The 17,500-nt window shown below is 43.0% G+C and overlaps 1 protein-coding gene across 2 annotated transcripts in view; it reads left to right on the top strand.

The window, feature by feature from the left end:
- SYNPR (synaptoporin) overlaps positions 1-17,500 on the top strand; it is a gene marked incomplete at both ends in the record, with an annotated part of 288,034 nt that overhangs the window by 135,548 nt on the left and 134,986 nt on the right. The window contains one exon of one of the 2 annotated variants that reach the window (XM_082847367.1): positions 8,148-8,171. The exons of the other annotated variant lie outside the window; for it this stretch is intronic. Within the exon in view, the coding sequence (XP_082703493.1) occupies positions 8,148-8,171 (24 nt within the window). Of the gene's footprint in view, positions 1-8,147; positions 8,172-17,500 lie in introns of those variants that run through there. 2 annotated transcript variants of the gene reach the window in all.

Raw genomic sequence — 17,500 nt, 5'->3', positions numbered from 1 at the left:
TGAAATAATGCCATTTGCAGCAATATGGATGGGCTTAGAGATAGTCATACTGAGTGAAGTTAAGTCGGACACAGAAAGACAAATATCATATGATACTGCTTATATGTGGAATCCAAAAATAAGGGTACAAATGAACTTATGTACAAAACAGAAGTAGAGTCACAGATGTAGAAAACAAACTTACGGTTACCAGGGAATAAGGTGGGGGAGGGATAAATTGGAATATTGGGATTGACACATACACACTACTATATGTAAAATAGATAACTAATAAGAACCTGCTGCATAACACAGGGAACTCTACTCAATACTCTGTAATGGCCTTTATGGGAAAAGAATCTAAAAAAAAAAAGAATATTGGATATATGTATATGTATAACTGATTCACTTTGCTGTACACCTGAAACTAACACAACCTTGTAAGTCAATTATATGCCGATAAAAAAATTTTTTAAGTCATAATTTAGATTTAGAGATTTTATTACAGCTAAAAAATAAAATGACAATTGCCAGATTCCTCCATTGCATCAGTGGTTCTCCATGCTTTTTTGCTTAAGACATAGAACATTCTCTTCTTATACCACCGTATATAGAAGCCTGGGATATAGAATAGCAACCAGTGGAGTGGAGTGGAGGGGTTGGAGCAAAGAAGGGTGTGGAGCCGCCTGCGCCATCTTCCCACCTCCATTGTGTGCCAAGGAGCAGTTCCATGGAATTTCTAGCATTCAGCTTGAAAGCTATGATATTAAAGATTATCCTTATAATTATACTGTGAGCTGAGATGATCTGGTCGTTTGGATGTACTATCTATATTCTGGTACATACAAGAATTTAACAACAATATTTATTTTATGGTTATATTTTACATGTGAGGGTAGGCCGACATGTTCACGTGTTTGCCTCTATAATTAAGAAGTACATCAGAGTAATTCAGCACTATTCAATCATTAAACAAATATGTTTTGAGCGCTATTTATGCACCAAGCCCCGGTAGGTTCCTGACTTATGCAGATAAATCAGTAAGAATCTATCAGGCAGAGACTATTATTTATCTTTTTCACCACTGAATCCACCGAACTTAGCACATGCCTGACATATAGCACTCATTCCATGAACAATTGCTGAACTGAAATTTTAGACTAATGAATGACTGTCCTTTCATTGTGGGAGAATAACAAAGTTCTCGTGGATTTGAGGATTGTTCTTCCCTATTGAAAACATGAGCCCCGAGTAGGCTTTAGCTGTGATATATAAAACCTGAGTCCCCTTCTCTCCAGAGTTGGTTTTTCTGAGATCTCTAGAGCGTTCCTAAAGGTACTCAATCCCTCTATTGGCTTGAAATATTTAATTAGAGCAGGGATGAAAGCAGAAATTACCCAGCTTATAATAGTTCTGGAGTTATTGCCTGCAGTCCAGGAGATCATGGATGGATATTGGGGAATCCCTAGACTGCCGTCCATGGAGTGTCAGAAGGAAGCAACTCTCCAAAGACCTGCTCTGTAGACCGAGTAGATGGACCCATGTGTATACTATGAATATTCAGAAATGTCAACATTCAAAACCATTTTCAACAAATACTTACTTACTTAAGCCTTATGCCTCAGTGTCATTCGTATAACTCCCTCATAGTTGAGGAAAATATGTTAAGTCTTTCTGAACAAGGCATGGGCTGTCCTTTTCTTTCCAAACCCTGACAATCTCTTCCCTCTAAAGGAGAAATGAAACAGCCAGGCATCATCTCTATAAAGCAAACAGAACCTGGCAGAGAGTATCACTATCAGGAGTATAACTGTCCCCACCTTGTTAGATGCTGTGCGTTTGCTCTGTACTTACACTCTGCATGCAGTAGTTTACAAGTACTCGATCTTATAGGTGATGGCGAGTGAGAAGACTCTACATGGAGTAAGGGACAGAACTGGAACTCAGGTCCACCTGTTTGTGTAGTCAGGCTCCAGGTAGGAAAGAGCTGGCACACTCAAACTGGGTGATTAAGGGGAGTTTTTTTTTTTTTTTAAGGGGAGGGGACTTATTAAAAAGGAGTAGGGAAGACTTAAGTAAAGCAAAAAGGGATGGTGCCCATGCAGCACCTTAAGGATAGCAACTGAGACGAGCTGTTACCCCCCCAAGCCCAAAGGGTCAAGTGGAGCGGGGGAGGACAGAGAGACCGAAAGAGAGACAAAGTGTGTGGAGAAGGCAACTTTACGGCACCTGTAGTCTTTGCTAGAGGGACGGACCCCACTTAGAAACCCATCAGGAGGGACCGAGAGAATAAGTACCCAGGCTTCAGTCTCCTCTTGGCCTCAGACCTCCTGGCATTACTTCCCATTGGCTGTGCCTCCACTGGGATGCCTCAGGAGATGGGAGCTCATTCATGTGGTCCAGTTAGGTCAGCCTGGGACACAGAGTAGTGGGGGGAAGGGGAGCTGTGCAGCACAGTGTCTGCCCGAAAGGCCGTCGTGCACTTCACCATACGTATCTTACCCCGCAATCCTTCTGTCCTCCTGCATTCAGCAAATCATCTTTGCTTGGCTGCTCTGTGTCAGGCACTTGGCTTTGGAGGGTACGGAGATGGATACGGTATGATCCTGCTTGGACTCACAGTTTTCAGAGAATTTGTCAAACATTTTTCACTTGCTGGGGTTTTTTTTTTGGTTTTTGTTTTAACTTTTATCATTTTTTATTGAAGTATAGTTGATTTACAATGTTTAAGGTCTACAGTAAAGTGATTCAGTTATATATATGTTCTTATGCAGATTCTTTTCCATTATAGGTTATTATAAGATATTGACTGTAGCTCCCTGTGCTCTACAGTAGGTCCTTGTTGGTTATCTAGTTTGTATATAGTTGTATCTGTTCATCCCAAACTCCTAATTCATCCCTCCCCCGCCTTTCTCCTTTGGTAAGCAGTTTGTTTTCTCTGTCTGCTTCATTTGCTATGTCCGTTATCATTTGTCTCCCTTGTCCTCCTAGGCAGGGCTGTGTTTCCACCCCAATACCCAAACACTCCTCAAACCTTGTTCCACTATATTTCTTAGTTTCTCTTGTTTCCACAAACTTCTTCTCTGTGTTCAGCTTCTGTTTGCCAGCCTTGAACTCTCCTGAGAAAAGCTAATAACCTAATAAATGTTCAAATGTTCTTGATATTACTTTATCTCATTAGGTCTTTGAAAAAGAAAAGAGACAGAGTTGGAGGAAAACACTCTTTCTCCCTCCAGAGAAATAAATAACAAGAGGTCTAGAAAGTTCTGCCCTGACCCTATTTACCTGTCCACGTCAGAATAAATGGCCTTTCATTCCTGCCAGGAGCTGTTTGCAGTCAGAGTAAGGAAGGCACCATTAAAGATTTCAAGGTGGTTCCATAAGTAGATAAAATATAAGTGCTCTCATTCCTATAGCTTGAAAGAGTTGAAATTGTTTGGGGAGCAAAATGGAAGAAACTTAGCTAATGCCCTCAGTCATTTATTAGTGTGGCCAGAGTAATCTTCTTGTCTTGGATTACCTTCCTCTCCCTGCAGCAATGGAGGGAGAGGTCCTCATGGCGCTGCAATTTTCCTTTCAGTGTTTGCTAAATGCTTAGAAAGCTAGGCCTCCCACCATCCCAACCTGAAGCAGACAGGCCTGAAAGGACCCCTTGTGAGAAGCCAGATGTTTGGAAACAGAAGCTGTAAGGGAAAGGAGCTGTTGCATTTACCAGGTGGTGTGTCCACCAAAGGGGAGACAGGCATTTCGGTTTAGAAAAAAAATTCATTTGAAGTTGTCTGAAAGCCACGCTCAGTTGAAAGATCAGAGTTGAAGATCTGACCATATTGGAAATTAGCATTGCTGATGATGTTTTCAGAGAATCACAGATTATTTACATCTATTTAACCTTCTCTATAAATACCCAACTCAGAGAACACTGTACTATTTTTAATAGTCTAATAATGGGTAAATGTTATTTTGAAGGCAGTAGTGACAATGCTAGTATCATTTTTTCCAAACAAGAACCATCAAACAATGGCATATTGCTTTATTCATGTCAGTTCTGATGGCATGTTGCACAGTGGTAGCCGACTTTCTGAACTGTCCGCTAGAATGGAAGTCAGGACGGTATCAGTGACTGACTGACAAGACTATTTGCTCTCTGATGACAAACTTACAGTCAAGTATTCAAATATCCAAATATCTGTGTGGGCCTAGATAAACTGAACCCTGGGCACCCAAGCTTCTATAGAACACCTGATCCATATGGTTTACAAAAGGAGCTCTCCACTGTCTTTGACACGGCCTCCACTTAAATCAACATGATACAGAAATCTGCAACCTTTCAAGAAGGTTCCCTGAATGAGGAAGTACAGTCTGTGTCCATCAGTATGAGTCAGTCAATCACCTTTGTTCACCTGTGCTGCATTTCAAGTCTAAGGTCTTTTGAGAAGCAGGTTTCTTTTCCTCTGTCTCAAGCCTAACTTGTTCTCATGTTGATTGATTGATTCATTCATGAGATGTTATTAGGCATCTACTAAGTGCCAAACATTCTCTTAGACACTGAGGATACAGTGTTATGCAAAACAAACAGACTTCCTACTTTCCCTGAAGTTATCTCCTAGTGAAAGAAGATAATTAAACAGACAAGTAAACAAGAACAAAAAGGCAAGAAGAGGTACAAAAAACCCACATCACACACACACACACACACACACACACACACACACACACACACACACACACACACACACACACACACACACACGCACACCATCACCACCACCACCAGCAGCACTGCGACCACAACAACAAAATACAAGGTAACATGAAAGAGAGTGACTGGGGAGAGAGAGGGTGTTTTTAGGTCTGGTGATCAGGGAAGAAGGACCCTCTAAAGAGTGGACAATAGAACTAAGGATCCAGTGACAAAGGAAGAGAGCAGGCAAAGATCTGAGGAAAGAATGTTCCAGGCAGAAGAAATAGCGAGTGCAAAGGTATAAAAGACTAGTGTGGCTGAAGAGTAGGGAGGCAGAGGGTTGGAATTAGATTAAAAACAAAAAGGCAGATGAGAGCCGCATCGCATAAGGCTTTGGAGACACAGTAAAGAGTTTGAGTTTTACATGCAACCTACTGGACGATGACGGAAATTATTTTTCTCAGACGAGTGATATGAACTAATTTATATTCTAAATAGCTCAATCTGGAAAACATATAGAGAATGCTTTATCGGGATAAGAGTGAAGGCAGGGAGGTCTGCAGGGGGTCTATCACAGTGGCCCAGGTGAGAGGTGAAGGAAGGCAGGGGGTGTTGGGGAGCCGGAGAGAATGTGGACGCTTTATCTGGGACAAAATAGGAGGCAGGGAGAGCAGACCCCAGCAGCAGAATAGAATCCTACCATTAGTCTTAGAACCTTATCTGGTCAAAGTTGAGCCCACAAGCCCTTTAGGGATCACTCAGTGGAAACCCTTCCATTTAACATGAGAAAACCTGAAAGGTGGACAAATGAAGGGACACGCCCAGGGTCCCTGAGCAGGCCACTGGCAATCCCGAGACTGAGCCTCACACCTCCCGTCTTCCAGGGGCTTAAATAAGGTCAAGTCCACACAGAATGCAGCAGACCCCGGGCGGGGGCTGTGGCAGCTTGGTAGGCCCCCTTTCTCCAGTTGGGCCTCCCAGTCTCTGTGGTGTGAATCCAAGCAGTGGCAAGAGCTGTGGAGTTATGCCAGGGTCCGTGGAGCCATATGTGGATCATGCCCACCCTGGAGGCTGAGTAAATAAAAAGGTAAATGCCGCAATGTGACATCTAGAACAGAGAGGTTCATGGCTGGGCGCCTGGCATCCAACTGAGTTCCAATCTTGGCTTTACCCATTGTTGACTGTGTGCCTTTGGATAAGTTACTTAACTCTTTGGGTCTTGGGTTTCCTCTTCAGTAAACCGGAATGAAAATCATAACTTTTCTTGGTTCTGTGAGGCCCACATAGGATAACACACTTGTACAAACAAACAAACAAAAAACTTAGACTAGTACCTGACACAGACAAATATTCAAGAAATGTTTGGCATCATTATATGGAATTCAAAACTTCTTTTAGTGGAAATGGGGCTCTTAATATTCAAAACCCTGATAAAAGTGACTCACTCTCCACCCGAAACTGTTAAGAGTGCTTCTGCCCTGCAGGTGTGTGGCTGGAACTGCATCGCTTTAACTCGGCTCTAACGCTGCGGGTCACCAGCCGCCTGGCAGGAACTGTGGCCTTTAGCACAGGGACCCGATTCCTTCAGTCAGTCTTTCATTCATTTATTCCACAAATGCCTACTGAGAGCTAATGGAACTGCCTGGTGGTTCTCAGCCTTTTTTTTTTTTTTTTCCCTTGCTTCAGCTGGGTTCATTTGCTTAATTTACTCCCCTGAGTAACTTCTCTCCTTGAAATGCAGTGATCTTTCAACTGGCAGGTGAAGAGTGGCAGTGGGGAGAGTGGAGGGGAGAGTGTGGGGGGAATGAGACTCCAATCAGAATTGCAAAGGGACCACGTACAGGTTGAAACTTTCAAGAGCCTCCTGGAGGGTGATGTGTGAGGAACAGGCACATCACAGGAGGAGGAGGAGGAAACAGACGGCTGCAGGATGCTGAGCCCAGGTTGTACGTGCATTGAGAGCCTTAGCCATTTTTCATCTGTTCCCCTCCCCTCCACCAGCAGCTCTATGAGGTGTTAGTGTACCCATTTCACAGAAGACAAACTGAGGCTAGGAGACCTTAAGGTACTTCCCAAGTCACATGACGAGTCAGTGGAAGGCTGGGGCTGGACCCCGGGTGGCCTGACTCCTCATCAGGTTTGGTTTGTTTGTTTGGTTCCCGACGTCCTTGAGTTGTTACCGTGTGTTTGGAGGGGGAGAGGGAGGAGGGAGCTGTGATGGTAATGACTGCTGTTGCCGTACTGGTGTGTATGTGAAACAGAGACAGAGAGGGGGACCCAAAGAAACACTCAGGACAGAGTCCAAATTAACAACCACCAATAAAAAGCCTGGCCAGCTGAGGTGAGTTTCCGTCGGGCCACCACCGACCACACAAAAGATAAAGCAGAGATGCCTGGGCCATCCTAACACTATTCCTGTCCCGAGTGGGCTCCTGATGGGGAATGTGAAGGGAAGAGGCATGCGGGTTTCTTCCTCCTTTGCTGTGGTGTAGACCTCAGAGAGAAGGAGTCCTCAGGAAGCCAGCGTGTGGAGAGTGTCTCACCTGTGGGCACCCTGTCCGTGAATTCATTGTCAGTCCCTCCAAATCGTGCTGCCTCAGGATGCCATGCTTTCAGCCCCTTGAATTTGTCAAGCTCATCTCCCTCTAGAGAGGCCCATTTGTAGACAAAGCAGACCCAGGTCACACTGAAACCTTTTCGCTTTTCAAATTTGGCTGGGGAGACTTTAAGTCACACTCCTGGGACGAGTAAGCAACCGAGTCATAATTCGTCCCTTCCCCAGTTGCCAGAGCCCGGAAAGCCTGTCTTCAGGTACCATCACCTTAGTGATTATTTATGGGTCGTGTATGAATTTCCCAAATGGGCATCAGGCATCGCATCCAGGCATTTCCATAAAAACGAGGGCAATTTTTTCTAAGCAAACGTATACACATCTCCTTAATCTATGCAAATCTATTCATAAGGATTTTCTAAAACCACCACTTCCCCCACGCACCCTGGACACACAAATTCCCAGCTCCTTTTGATTTCCCAGTTTGTTTTTAAGCACTGGGTGGAGGGAGGAGGGGGCTCGCAGATTCAAGGGGGAGATGGTGCTCCCTGGGTGATGCAGCTGGCTTGCTCAAAGCAGCCGGTCCTGCCCTTGCAGTTGGGAGCAAAGAGCCAAGTGTGGGATGGTAACCACCTCCCAAAAAGCCAGGCAGCCTTTCACCAGAGGGAAGTATCAGGTTCCTGTACTTCGGCTGTGGGTTGTCACTGTCTAATAATATGACCGTTTTGCCATCTCTCTGCAAATAAGGCAGAAGCTGCTACCTGATTGGTATAACATCTCACTTACCCTCCTCATTGATTTTCTTGTTCTCCTCCTTTGCTTCATAAAAAGAGGGACCAGTGGCTCGTGCTGTGGACAGAGAAGCTTGATTTTTAGTATGAGAGAGCCTCTATTTTCTTTCAGGAGAGGGAAGTTGGATGATCAATTCTTTTGTAAATGTGTATGGTGATATTTGCTCCGGTAAGTTTTATATCTCTCTTGGTTTACAGCTGGCTGGGGTGGGGTGTGTGTGTGTGTGTGTGTGCGCGTGTGCGTGTGTGTGTTTGCATAGATTTAGACTGTACAGTCACGTATCTTTCCAAATATCATTTTCTGAAATCTTTAGGGACAATGTCTTTTTTTTTCTTACTTTGCTTGCTCATATTCCTCTGTCTAAGCCAGAGAGCTCTGTTGTATAAGAGTGTGATGCTTACCTTAGTTGTTGAAGGATGCGCTGGGTTTCTCTGAACATAGTAAGGAAACTATTTAAGCAAACTTACATTTGGCTTCATAAAAATGTAACGTCATTCTGCCTCCCACCGGGAGTGTTTAATGTCTTAAGTATGTTCGTTGTGCCATAATCTGCATATCATTTTAATTAAAGTTTCTTCCTCAATGTCAGAGCAAGAATTTTGTAAACTCCATAAATAGTTACCAAATATTTTGTGCTGTGCCAAGAAGGGGTGTGCTAATTCCATGAGGCCTTAAGCCAGGGTAGAATGGATGAGATGAGTTTCCTCTAAGATGAGGTACGTGCACCTTTAAAAGACCTGAATGTATGAAAAGTGTTCAGATCATTAAAGTACATCTCTAGAATTCCTTGAAAAGATCTAGTCACAAGTGGCTGTTGCCTCTCTTCTGTCTTTGCACTGTGTGTTTGTGCCACTGTCTGTCAGATGCCCAGTCCTGGCTCTCATGTTTCTGTATCTGACGCCGATCAAGAGAAAAGTTGCTGTTATTCAATTCAAACTAGTGCCGTACCGTGATCTGCTCGCCACTGCTAGTTATGATTTTTAAAGGCGTTACCTGGTTAACTGCTTTTTTTCTATCATCTGTTTTTCTAGAGAGTGTTAGAGGATCTGAGTTCTTTGTTGTTAATTCAGAACTCTGAGAGAAAGTCTGTCAATATAATTATCCTAGACAGAGATGATTGGATGATTAAATAATTGCTCTAATGGAAATAAACTGAGGTTCTCATCTTCTCTTTCTGTTACACAATCAACAAATCTGCATAGTCTTTTTCATGGTGAAATGGATTAGAGAATATATTTATAATGAAAGTTAAAGGCACCACTGAATAAGAAGCAAGAGGGGGTCTGACTATCTATCCTTCAGAGATTTTGAAAGTAAAGTTAGGAACGTCATGTGTGCCTAGACCTCTTAGGCATAGAATTCTTTTTCGGAAGAGCAATGATTCAGATCCTGAAGTAATCTAGGGGCAGCTCATGGGAACACTAGTGTCTGGGAATCTAGGAATGTGGTCCTCACGTCTGCTTCTTTTGGGCATTCTGCCCCTCACACACCCTTTGCAAGCTGGAATGGAACTACTCATTCTGACAAACAGAATTTTGAATTTTGGTTAATTGAGTTCAGCCTCAAAAATCCTCCAGTAAAAATTTAAAAGAAATAAGACTACATTTAAAGTATTCATTTGAATGTATAGTAATAAACTATTATACATTTTTTAAAAATCTTCTAAACCCATATGAACTTACATTGCCCCTTACTGGTCACAAGAAGCATGTTCCTTATAACAGCCTTAGATGCCATAAACCCTCACGAGCACCAAGTGTTCCTTAGTTGGTAGTTTGTTGAAAAAGAAAACATCTGTCCTTGGGCTGTTGGCATTTACCGCTAAGGAAACTCAACAGCACTGAACATCTGTCTTTGTCTCCCCAAACACCCACTCCCCCAACATCCCTTAATATTTTTGTTATCTTTCTCTTTACATGGCCGTCATTAACAGGTTATGTACAAAGTCGCTAGCTGTAAACGGAGTTGATCATCCTCTGAAGCTGTTCAGTAACAGAAGTGAATGCAGATCTGGGTGGTGGAAGGTGGGGGTCACCCTGCAGGTGAAAGCATCTGTCTTGTCCTGCGGGTTGCCAGTTTACAAAACTGTTAGGGCTCCCAGCAGGCTCGCACCCACTGATATAGGAAGGACAGTGGGGCATCTGTAATTTGGAGAGGTCAAGACCTTTTGTGTGATTTAGGATGAACGTGCCTGGTCTTGAAAGCATCCCTTTGGAAAAGTCCAGAATGCTATTACCCCCAAAACTGTTGTAGTCTCTTCAAAGGAATAAAAATCTGTGCCATGTAGGGGAGAATAACAAAGGGAATTTTGATTTCACGATGAGACCACTTATTCTTTTTAGCAAGATGAGGAATGCAGTCGTCGTTTCCATTTAGTAAGTACCTACTGTATGCCTGGCACTGTGCTAAGCATTTTACATGGCTTGTTTCCTTGAATCTTCACAGCTATCCCAGGAGGGAGATTTACAGATAAGTCCCCGTTTTACAGATAAGAAAACGGAGACAGAGGGCAAGTGTGCCATTCGTTTGTGGCAACACGGTGATAATGATGAAACTCAGAGCCAGACAGGCTCATTCCAGAGTCAGGCTCTTCATCTCTCCCCTCAGCCAGGGTTTCACTTCATCAGTACAATCTACAGCCGACTCCTAGCCTGCAGTGACTTGCAGGGTGTACCATAACACACCATATTTTTTTTTACACCATATTTTCATTAGTGCTTTTCCCCCCCTCTGAAGCTACATAGCCTCCTTCTTCTCAGGCTCTGCCTTTGTGACTCCAGGCTAATTATGTGTTTGTAACTAGCGAGTGTGCATTGTATTTCCACTCAACTATAAAGATGTGGATCTCACAAGAGGGAGCCAGTCTAGGGAGAGCTATATGCAGAAGTGGCTGAATTAAGGTAGCTTTTTTTAATTGATCACAAGAAATCCATCCCTTTGGTTTTCAATCTTTCGAACATAGAGTCAAAATTAAGATGTGATGATAACACACATATCAATACCTCAAGGTATCTGGTTTATCACTGATGCAAAATATAAAAAGCAGTTGCTACTGAATTGATGTATTTGTGGAGACTTTGTGAAATTCTCACCTTTTTTTTCTTACTCACCCCCAGCATGAGTTTCTCGCACTTTGTGGCCAGCTGGAAAGCACTGACGTGGCCCTTCAGGTAGAATATTGCAAAGCGCCTCTACCACCTGGGTAATGAAAAAATGAAAACAGCTGCCAATAAGCATGCTGAGAAGTGTGACAAAGTTGAAACTCAGAGGCCCCAGATGCATTCTTTTGCACCTGAGCACAGAACTCTCCATTTGAAATCCATTTAAGCCAATAGAATTCAACTGGATCTTTTAGGAGGAAAATGCAACTGAGTAGAATCAATACGTTTGAAATTTCTCCTCCACTGGCAGTTTTCAGACTAGAAGCAGGGCACACCCGTCATGAGATGAGCCTGTGAAATGCTGCATTTTCTTCCCTCAGTGAGAGAGAAAGGATTGTGAGTGATGAAAATGTTGCTAGAAGGGAGAACCTAGCTTAGGACACTTTTGCTCTATTTCACCCCAAACCAGAGGGATCTAAAAACACAGATGAACAAACAAACCAACAAAAACAACCCATCCCAACTTGGGAGGATTAAGGGTCCAGTTTTGAAGTGTTGACACAATATTGACTTCTTGGTGTGGTCTGCTGCATCTAATAGTGATAGCTTTTGAATTACTCCTGGTGTCGAGTAAGTTAAAGAGATCAGAGTGCAGTACTCAGTAAGATGTGTTTCCAAAACGATAGTCATTTTTGTCAGAGGTAAAACTTATTGACCTCTTTTTCTTGCTCTTAAAAAATAATAACTGGGGGCTCCCCTTGTGGCACAGTGGTTGAGAGTCCACCTGCCGATGCAGGGGACACAGGTTCGTGCCCCGGTCCGGGAAGATCCCACATGCCGCGGAGCGGCTGGGCCCGTGAGCCATGGCCGCTGAGCCTGCCTGCGTGTCCGGAGCCTGTGCTCCTCAACGGGAGAAGCCACAACAGTGAGAGGCCCGCGTACCGCAAAAAATAAATAAATAAATAAATAATAATAATTGGATGGTTTAATCAGAGAGTGTGGTATTAGAGCCAGTCAGGATAAAGAAATTTAAATCAATCTGCGTTTTCCACCAGCATCTATGAGAGTTTTAAATATATTAACAGTCATCAAATGAGCACTTTTACTTTAAAGAAATAGGTTGTACTCATCCACAGTGTTCATGAAATATAGGCTTATCCCTTAAAACTAAGCTTAGAGACAATTTTATAAAGCACATCATATGCCAGTCTCCATCTCCAAGATAGAGCTTTCTTCCGAGAGGAGACCAAATCCAAAATAAATCACAGCAGAGACTCTTTCATCTTACCTACATTTCCTTCTGCCTTTTCTTTGGCTGTGGATGTGTGTACTTAATCAAGTTGATCCTTAAGAGCTTAAGAATGATCTATTGAGTATGCAGGAATAGCATCTGGTGTTAAGACATAATGAGCGTGGGACGAGGCTTGAATTTGTCATCAAACATTCTAAGCTGGTGTACAAACAGAGCTGGTGGGCCTGTTCCATCCTTGTCTAAGAAGATGGAATCAGGGAGGATTTTGAGCCTGAAAAGAACACATGAGGCATTCAGTCCTCTAGAAGAGGCTCCTGGTCACTGGTGTGCCTTTAAATGTTTAAAGTTTAGGGATGAGTTGAGAATGGAAGCACCTCAGTCACTCTACTCTGCAGACTGATGGATCTGCATAATTAATATATTTTACAGTGATCATTTTTGAACAGATTCTAGCCAAAAGTCTTAATGGAAAATGGTTCCTGGGCAACTTCAAACGCATTCCACTACGGTTTCTGGAAAGCTTATTCCCGACACGGGGCAATCAGTTCACTGTGGAGCTTTGGGTTGGCCAAATGTAAGGGGGTAATCATTTCATTAGAGTTTGGGGGGGGGGGACTGGTAGGTTGGGGGTAAAATGCTTCTATTGATAATCCCCATGTGACTTCTTTAGCCCTGCTTACAGAATCTTTAAATCCTCCCAAATTACCACACATTGTCTCTGAGTAGGCTTTCTGGCAAAGATATGACAAATATTTTAGACTTGTTTTATTTCTGGTAAAAAAATGGCTTTAAGAACATTTGTGCCCAATATAGATTATTACTTGAGGACTTTTCAAGTCACCATAGTGACATCTACCTCTCAATGCTGAACCCATATATGTTTATCTAGCTTTGGATGAGGGAAGAAACGGGATATAATTTTTCAAAGCCTATGACATTCAATTTGCCTTCCTATGAAATTGAATGGTTGAGACCAAAAAATATGTTTTTTTAACTGGGGGCAGATTTGAGGGAAGGCTTGGAGTGTTGACTTCACCAGGCTATTCTTGCATTCCGCAAATATTTAAGGATGCTTACCAAGTGCCAGGTACCACACTAGGCTTCAGAGATGCCGTGATGAACAGATAGACATAATATCTGTGCTCCCAGAACTAAATGCCTTCATTTTCCTTTTTCTCATCTAAATCTAGTTTCTTTTTCATGGCTCAGGATGTGTCTTTTTAAAAGCATCCGGACGCGCAGGCTCAGCAGCCGTGGCTCACGGGCCCAGGCGCTCCGCGGCATGTGGGATCTTCCTGGACCAGGGCACGAACCCGTGTCCCCTGCATCGGCAGGCGGACTCTCAACCACTGCGCCACCAGGGAAGCCCAGGATGTGTCTTTTTAAAAGCATAACTGAACTGTTCTAGTAAGACATTTGCAGGAAATATGTGCTTTTGGTCCTGTCTGTTTATGCTCAGTGAAGGAATCCATTTCCTTCAGAGAGTGAATCCATTTTTTTACTGATGTGATTATTCGTCTGGCTGAAATGGAGTGGTCTGAAGGTGGGGAGCCGGGGGAAGTCTTGTAGTTGTGCCTTCTAAGCATTATTTATCGTTACAAGGCATCCTCAGATTTGATACGCTATTCTCACTCTTGCCCGATGTTGGGAGGAGGAAAGAGGGATGAAGCTACAACAGGACAGAAAAGTAAAGAAGCTAGAAGAGTAGACAGAGAGGGTGCCTAGAGGAGATAAGACTTGCAGTGGCAGTATGATTAGTTCTAACTGACATTATCGGGTTCTCCGTGGGTGTTCATTTATTCAGAATATATATATATATATATATATATATATATATATATATATATATATAGTGTCCACTTTGTGCCAAGTGCAACGCTAGGTGCTAGAACACAGGAATAAATACAGTATACTAGTTTCTGAACTCAAGCAGCTTCTAGTAGGCCAGGATTTCTCAACTTCAACACTATTAACATTTTGGCCCAGATAATTCGTTGATGTGGGGCTGTTATAAGCATTTCAGGGTGTTTTGCAGCATCCCTTGCCTCTACCCACTAGATGTCAGTAGCCAAATGCCCCCCCAGCCCACCAAGTTGTAAGAACCAAAATTATCTCCAGACAATGCCAAATAATCCCTAGTTAAAACCTTGCAAGAAACTGAGTAATAACCAACAGCTTTGACCGAATCTTCCCTTAGCATTTCTACTTCTCTGACTTTCAGATACACTGCTGCATGGTTAACTCCAGGATTTTTCAGTGGTTTGCCCCAAATATTCTGTACAACGTGTCTAACAAAGACAAGTAAGGCATCTCTAAGTCTTTTTTTTTTTTTACTATTATATCCCTTCTGTATAACACTTTACCATGTTCATTTGCCTTACATTTTGTCTCATTTGATTCCAGCAATCAACAAATGAGGCAATAGGAAAATATTATAACCTTTTAACAGATGAATAAATGGACATTTAGAATTGTTGTATGCCCAAATTCTTGCAACTAATAGTGGATAGAGCTTAGATTCATACTCAGATGTCCTGACACAAAAATCCAGTGTTTTTCTACAGAGTTATAAAATTTAATGAGAAAACCAAGGTAAGTATTTTTAAAGCACACTCTCTCTTTGAGGCTGTACTGGAAATAATAGCAATGTAGCTGTGGATGGAGGTCCACAGGCTTGGCTCCTTACTAAGTATTTGTTAACTGGGTGGTTTTGCACTCTTAGTGCAAATAGCAAATAGCAGCATCGCTTCTTCATTCCCATCCTCAGTAGTTCAAGGAATGTGGAGTGACACATCACAAACACCACAGGAAGCTCTAGGGATCAGTCCAGCAGAGTGGATGGGGCACGGGCTTTGAAGTCAGATGTACCTACTGAATGAGTCAGCATCCCAGCAGGAAGAGATGACATCCTCAAACCATCTGACCTCTTGCCAGTGACAGTACAACATTAAACCTTAATTTAAGTCAGAAAATTGAAGCCCTGAAAGGTGAGTTGTGTTTCTCCAGGCCTTATGGTGACATCAGTACAGAAGGATGATAAAAGCAGAGCTCAGTGTACTTCCAGCCCAGTGAGCTGAAGAATCATTTCAGATGGAGAAAGGCCAGTTCATGGATCGGGCACATACCAGCAATGTATGTGTTCTGGGTTATCACCAGAAGTCTGAGTGCCTGAGATCGGACCCTACATTTTGAACTGGGTACACCCAAGAATCTTTGGGGTTAGTTTAACCATATTTCAGCCTCATTAGAGGCTGCAGGAGACATTGAGCTCCTGGATGGATCTTAAAAGAGTTGTGGACACGAATCTGGAACACATTAAAGACAGGCAGTAATTTGCAGTGGTGCTCATCACATGTACTCCTGAGCTTGGATAGATGCAGGGCTTTCCCAGGAGAAGGCCTCCAGCTGTACCTGGGCCCACATCCTTCATCATCTGATGAACTTTTAAAAGGTATCTGTCACTATTGAGACCCTCGTGGCTTTTGCCAAGATAAGAGTCATTCCAAGCATATTGCTGTGGCAAAATGCCCATCAAGAAAGCTATCTTCTGCCTGCATTGTCTTAAAGAACTGAACTTAGAATGAGAGGAGATAGATCCAGATCCTGCCTCTGCCACTCATGGTCTTAGACAATTCATTAGTCTTCTCTGGGCCTCAGTCTCTACATCTGTAAAATGGAAATAATGGGTCCCCTCCCCAGAGTTCTGGAGAGGATCGCTCTCATAAATGATATGCGAAAACCCTTTGGAGACCACGTGGGCCTAGACAATTGTATCATTATGTCCTTCCCTCTGTAATCAAAGTTCATTCTGCTGTCAGTTTTCACTCGGTGCCCTTGATGTGTGCATGAGGTGAGGGGGAACGTTTCCCCAGTCTACCAAGAAAATGACTGCAGTTGTGGGATGGGTCTAAAGTAGTCTATCAGTGGTTTGATGGGTAATTCTATCTCAAGCAGAGATTTATGTTCATATTATAAATTGCAGAGACAGAGTATCTTCACTGAAGAATAACTATAATAAAACCAAATGCAATATGGATAAAGCAATTCCCTGTAATCAGCTCAGCTCAGGGAATGCTTCTGTGCTTCCCTTTCAACTTCCTCGGAAGCCTTTCCCTGCCATCTGTCCAGGCATAATCCGTTCGTTATGAGGGGATGGGAAGAGGGGCGTTGACATGATCTCTGACCTGATATTCTGTGACCTTAACCCTCTTCTCTCTCCACCTGAGAGAGCTCCTCAGGTGAATTGACAAATCCCAATTTTTTCCTCCCTAAGGATCAAAGCTCAGGGAAAGCCTCCTGCTGCCCACCCTGAGTTTCTCATTAGCCCCTGGTGTAGGAAATTCAAAGGTTTCTCATTTCTCATATTTTATTTGCCTCAAAGCATCTCCTGACACATTTGATCCGAAAACTTGGTTAGCTGGTATTTTTTCCAGGAGCATTATCTGCTGGCAGCCCTCTCCCAGTCTCCTTCCCTCAACTCACCTCTTTCCTCTGAGTGGTATTTATAAATTCCTCATCCTCTGAGGAGTTTGGAAGACATCTCCTCCAACCCTCCCCCAGACCAGTTTCCCAATATGCTTGCCTTCTCTCTCTCCCACTGCCTCTACACTGTAGGAGAGTGTTTCTCAAGGCTTTTTTTTTCCCCTGTGGATCTCTTCAGGAAGGCAAGCATGTTTTCTCAATCATTCACTCATTCATTTGTTCACACATTCATTTGTGTTTCTACTGTATATTTATTGAGCAGCAACTGTGTGCTAGGCACAGTGTTAAGATGTAGGATACAGAAGTGACTAAAACAGATGTAGTCCCTACTCTGCTAAGAGTTGCAGTCTAATGAGGGAAGAGGCAATTTAAAAATCCCTCAAAAGTGACTTAATTATCATTGTAGTAAGGGCTAAAAATAAAAGCTAAGCCATCTTGGGTACTAATTATGTGACAGGCACAGCCCCAAGTGTTTCATGCATATTAATTCATTTAATCCTCATAATAACTCTTTGAGGGGGTTTGAAGAGGGAAGGATTAGAGCTCATAAAATCCTGAAAGGCTTGGACTCCTTTCATAAGTCTAGGAATATTGGAATGAGGGTCACACAACATGATGCTAAGAGTTCACGTAGCTGACGTTTAGACAGCACTTACTGTTTA

Source organism: Leucopleurus acutus (assembly GCF_964270905.1).
Source record: "Leucopleurus acutus genome assembly, chromosome: 10".
Lineage (NCBI taxonomy): Eukaryota > Metazoa > Chordata > Mammalia > Artiodactyla > Delphinidae > Leucopleurus > Leucopleurus acutus.
Note: the sequence above shows the minus strand (reverse complement) of the source record. Positions and strands in the feature narration are given on the sequence as shown.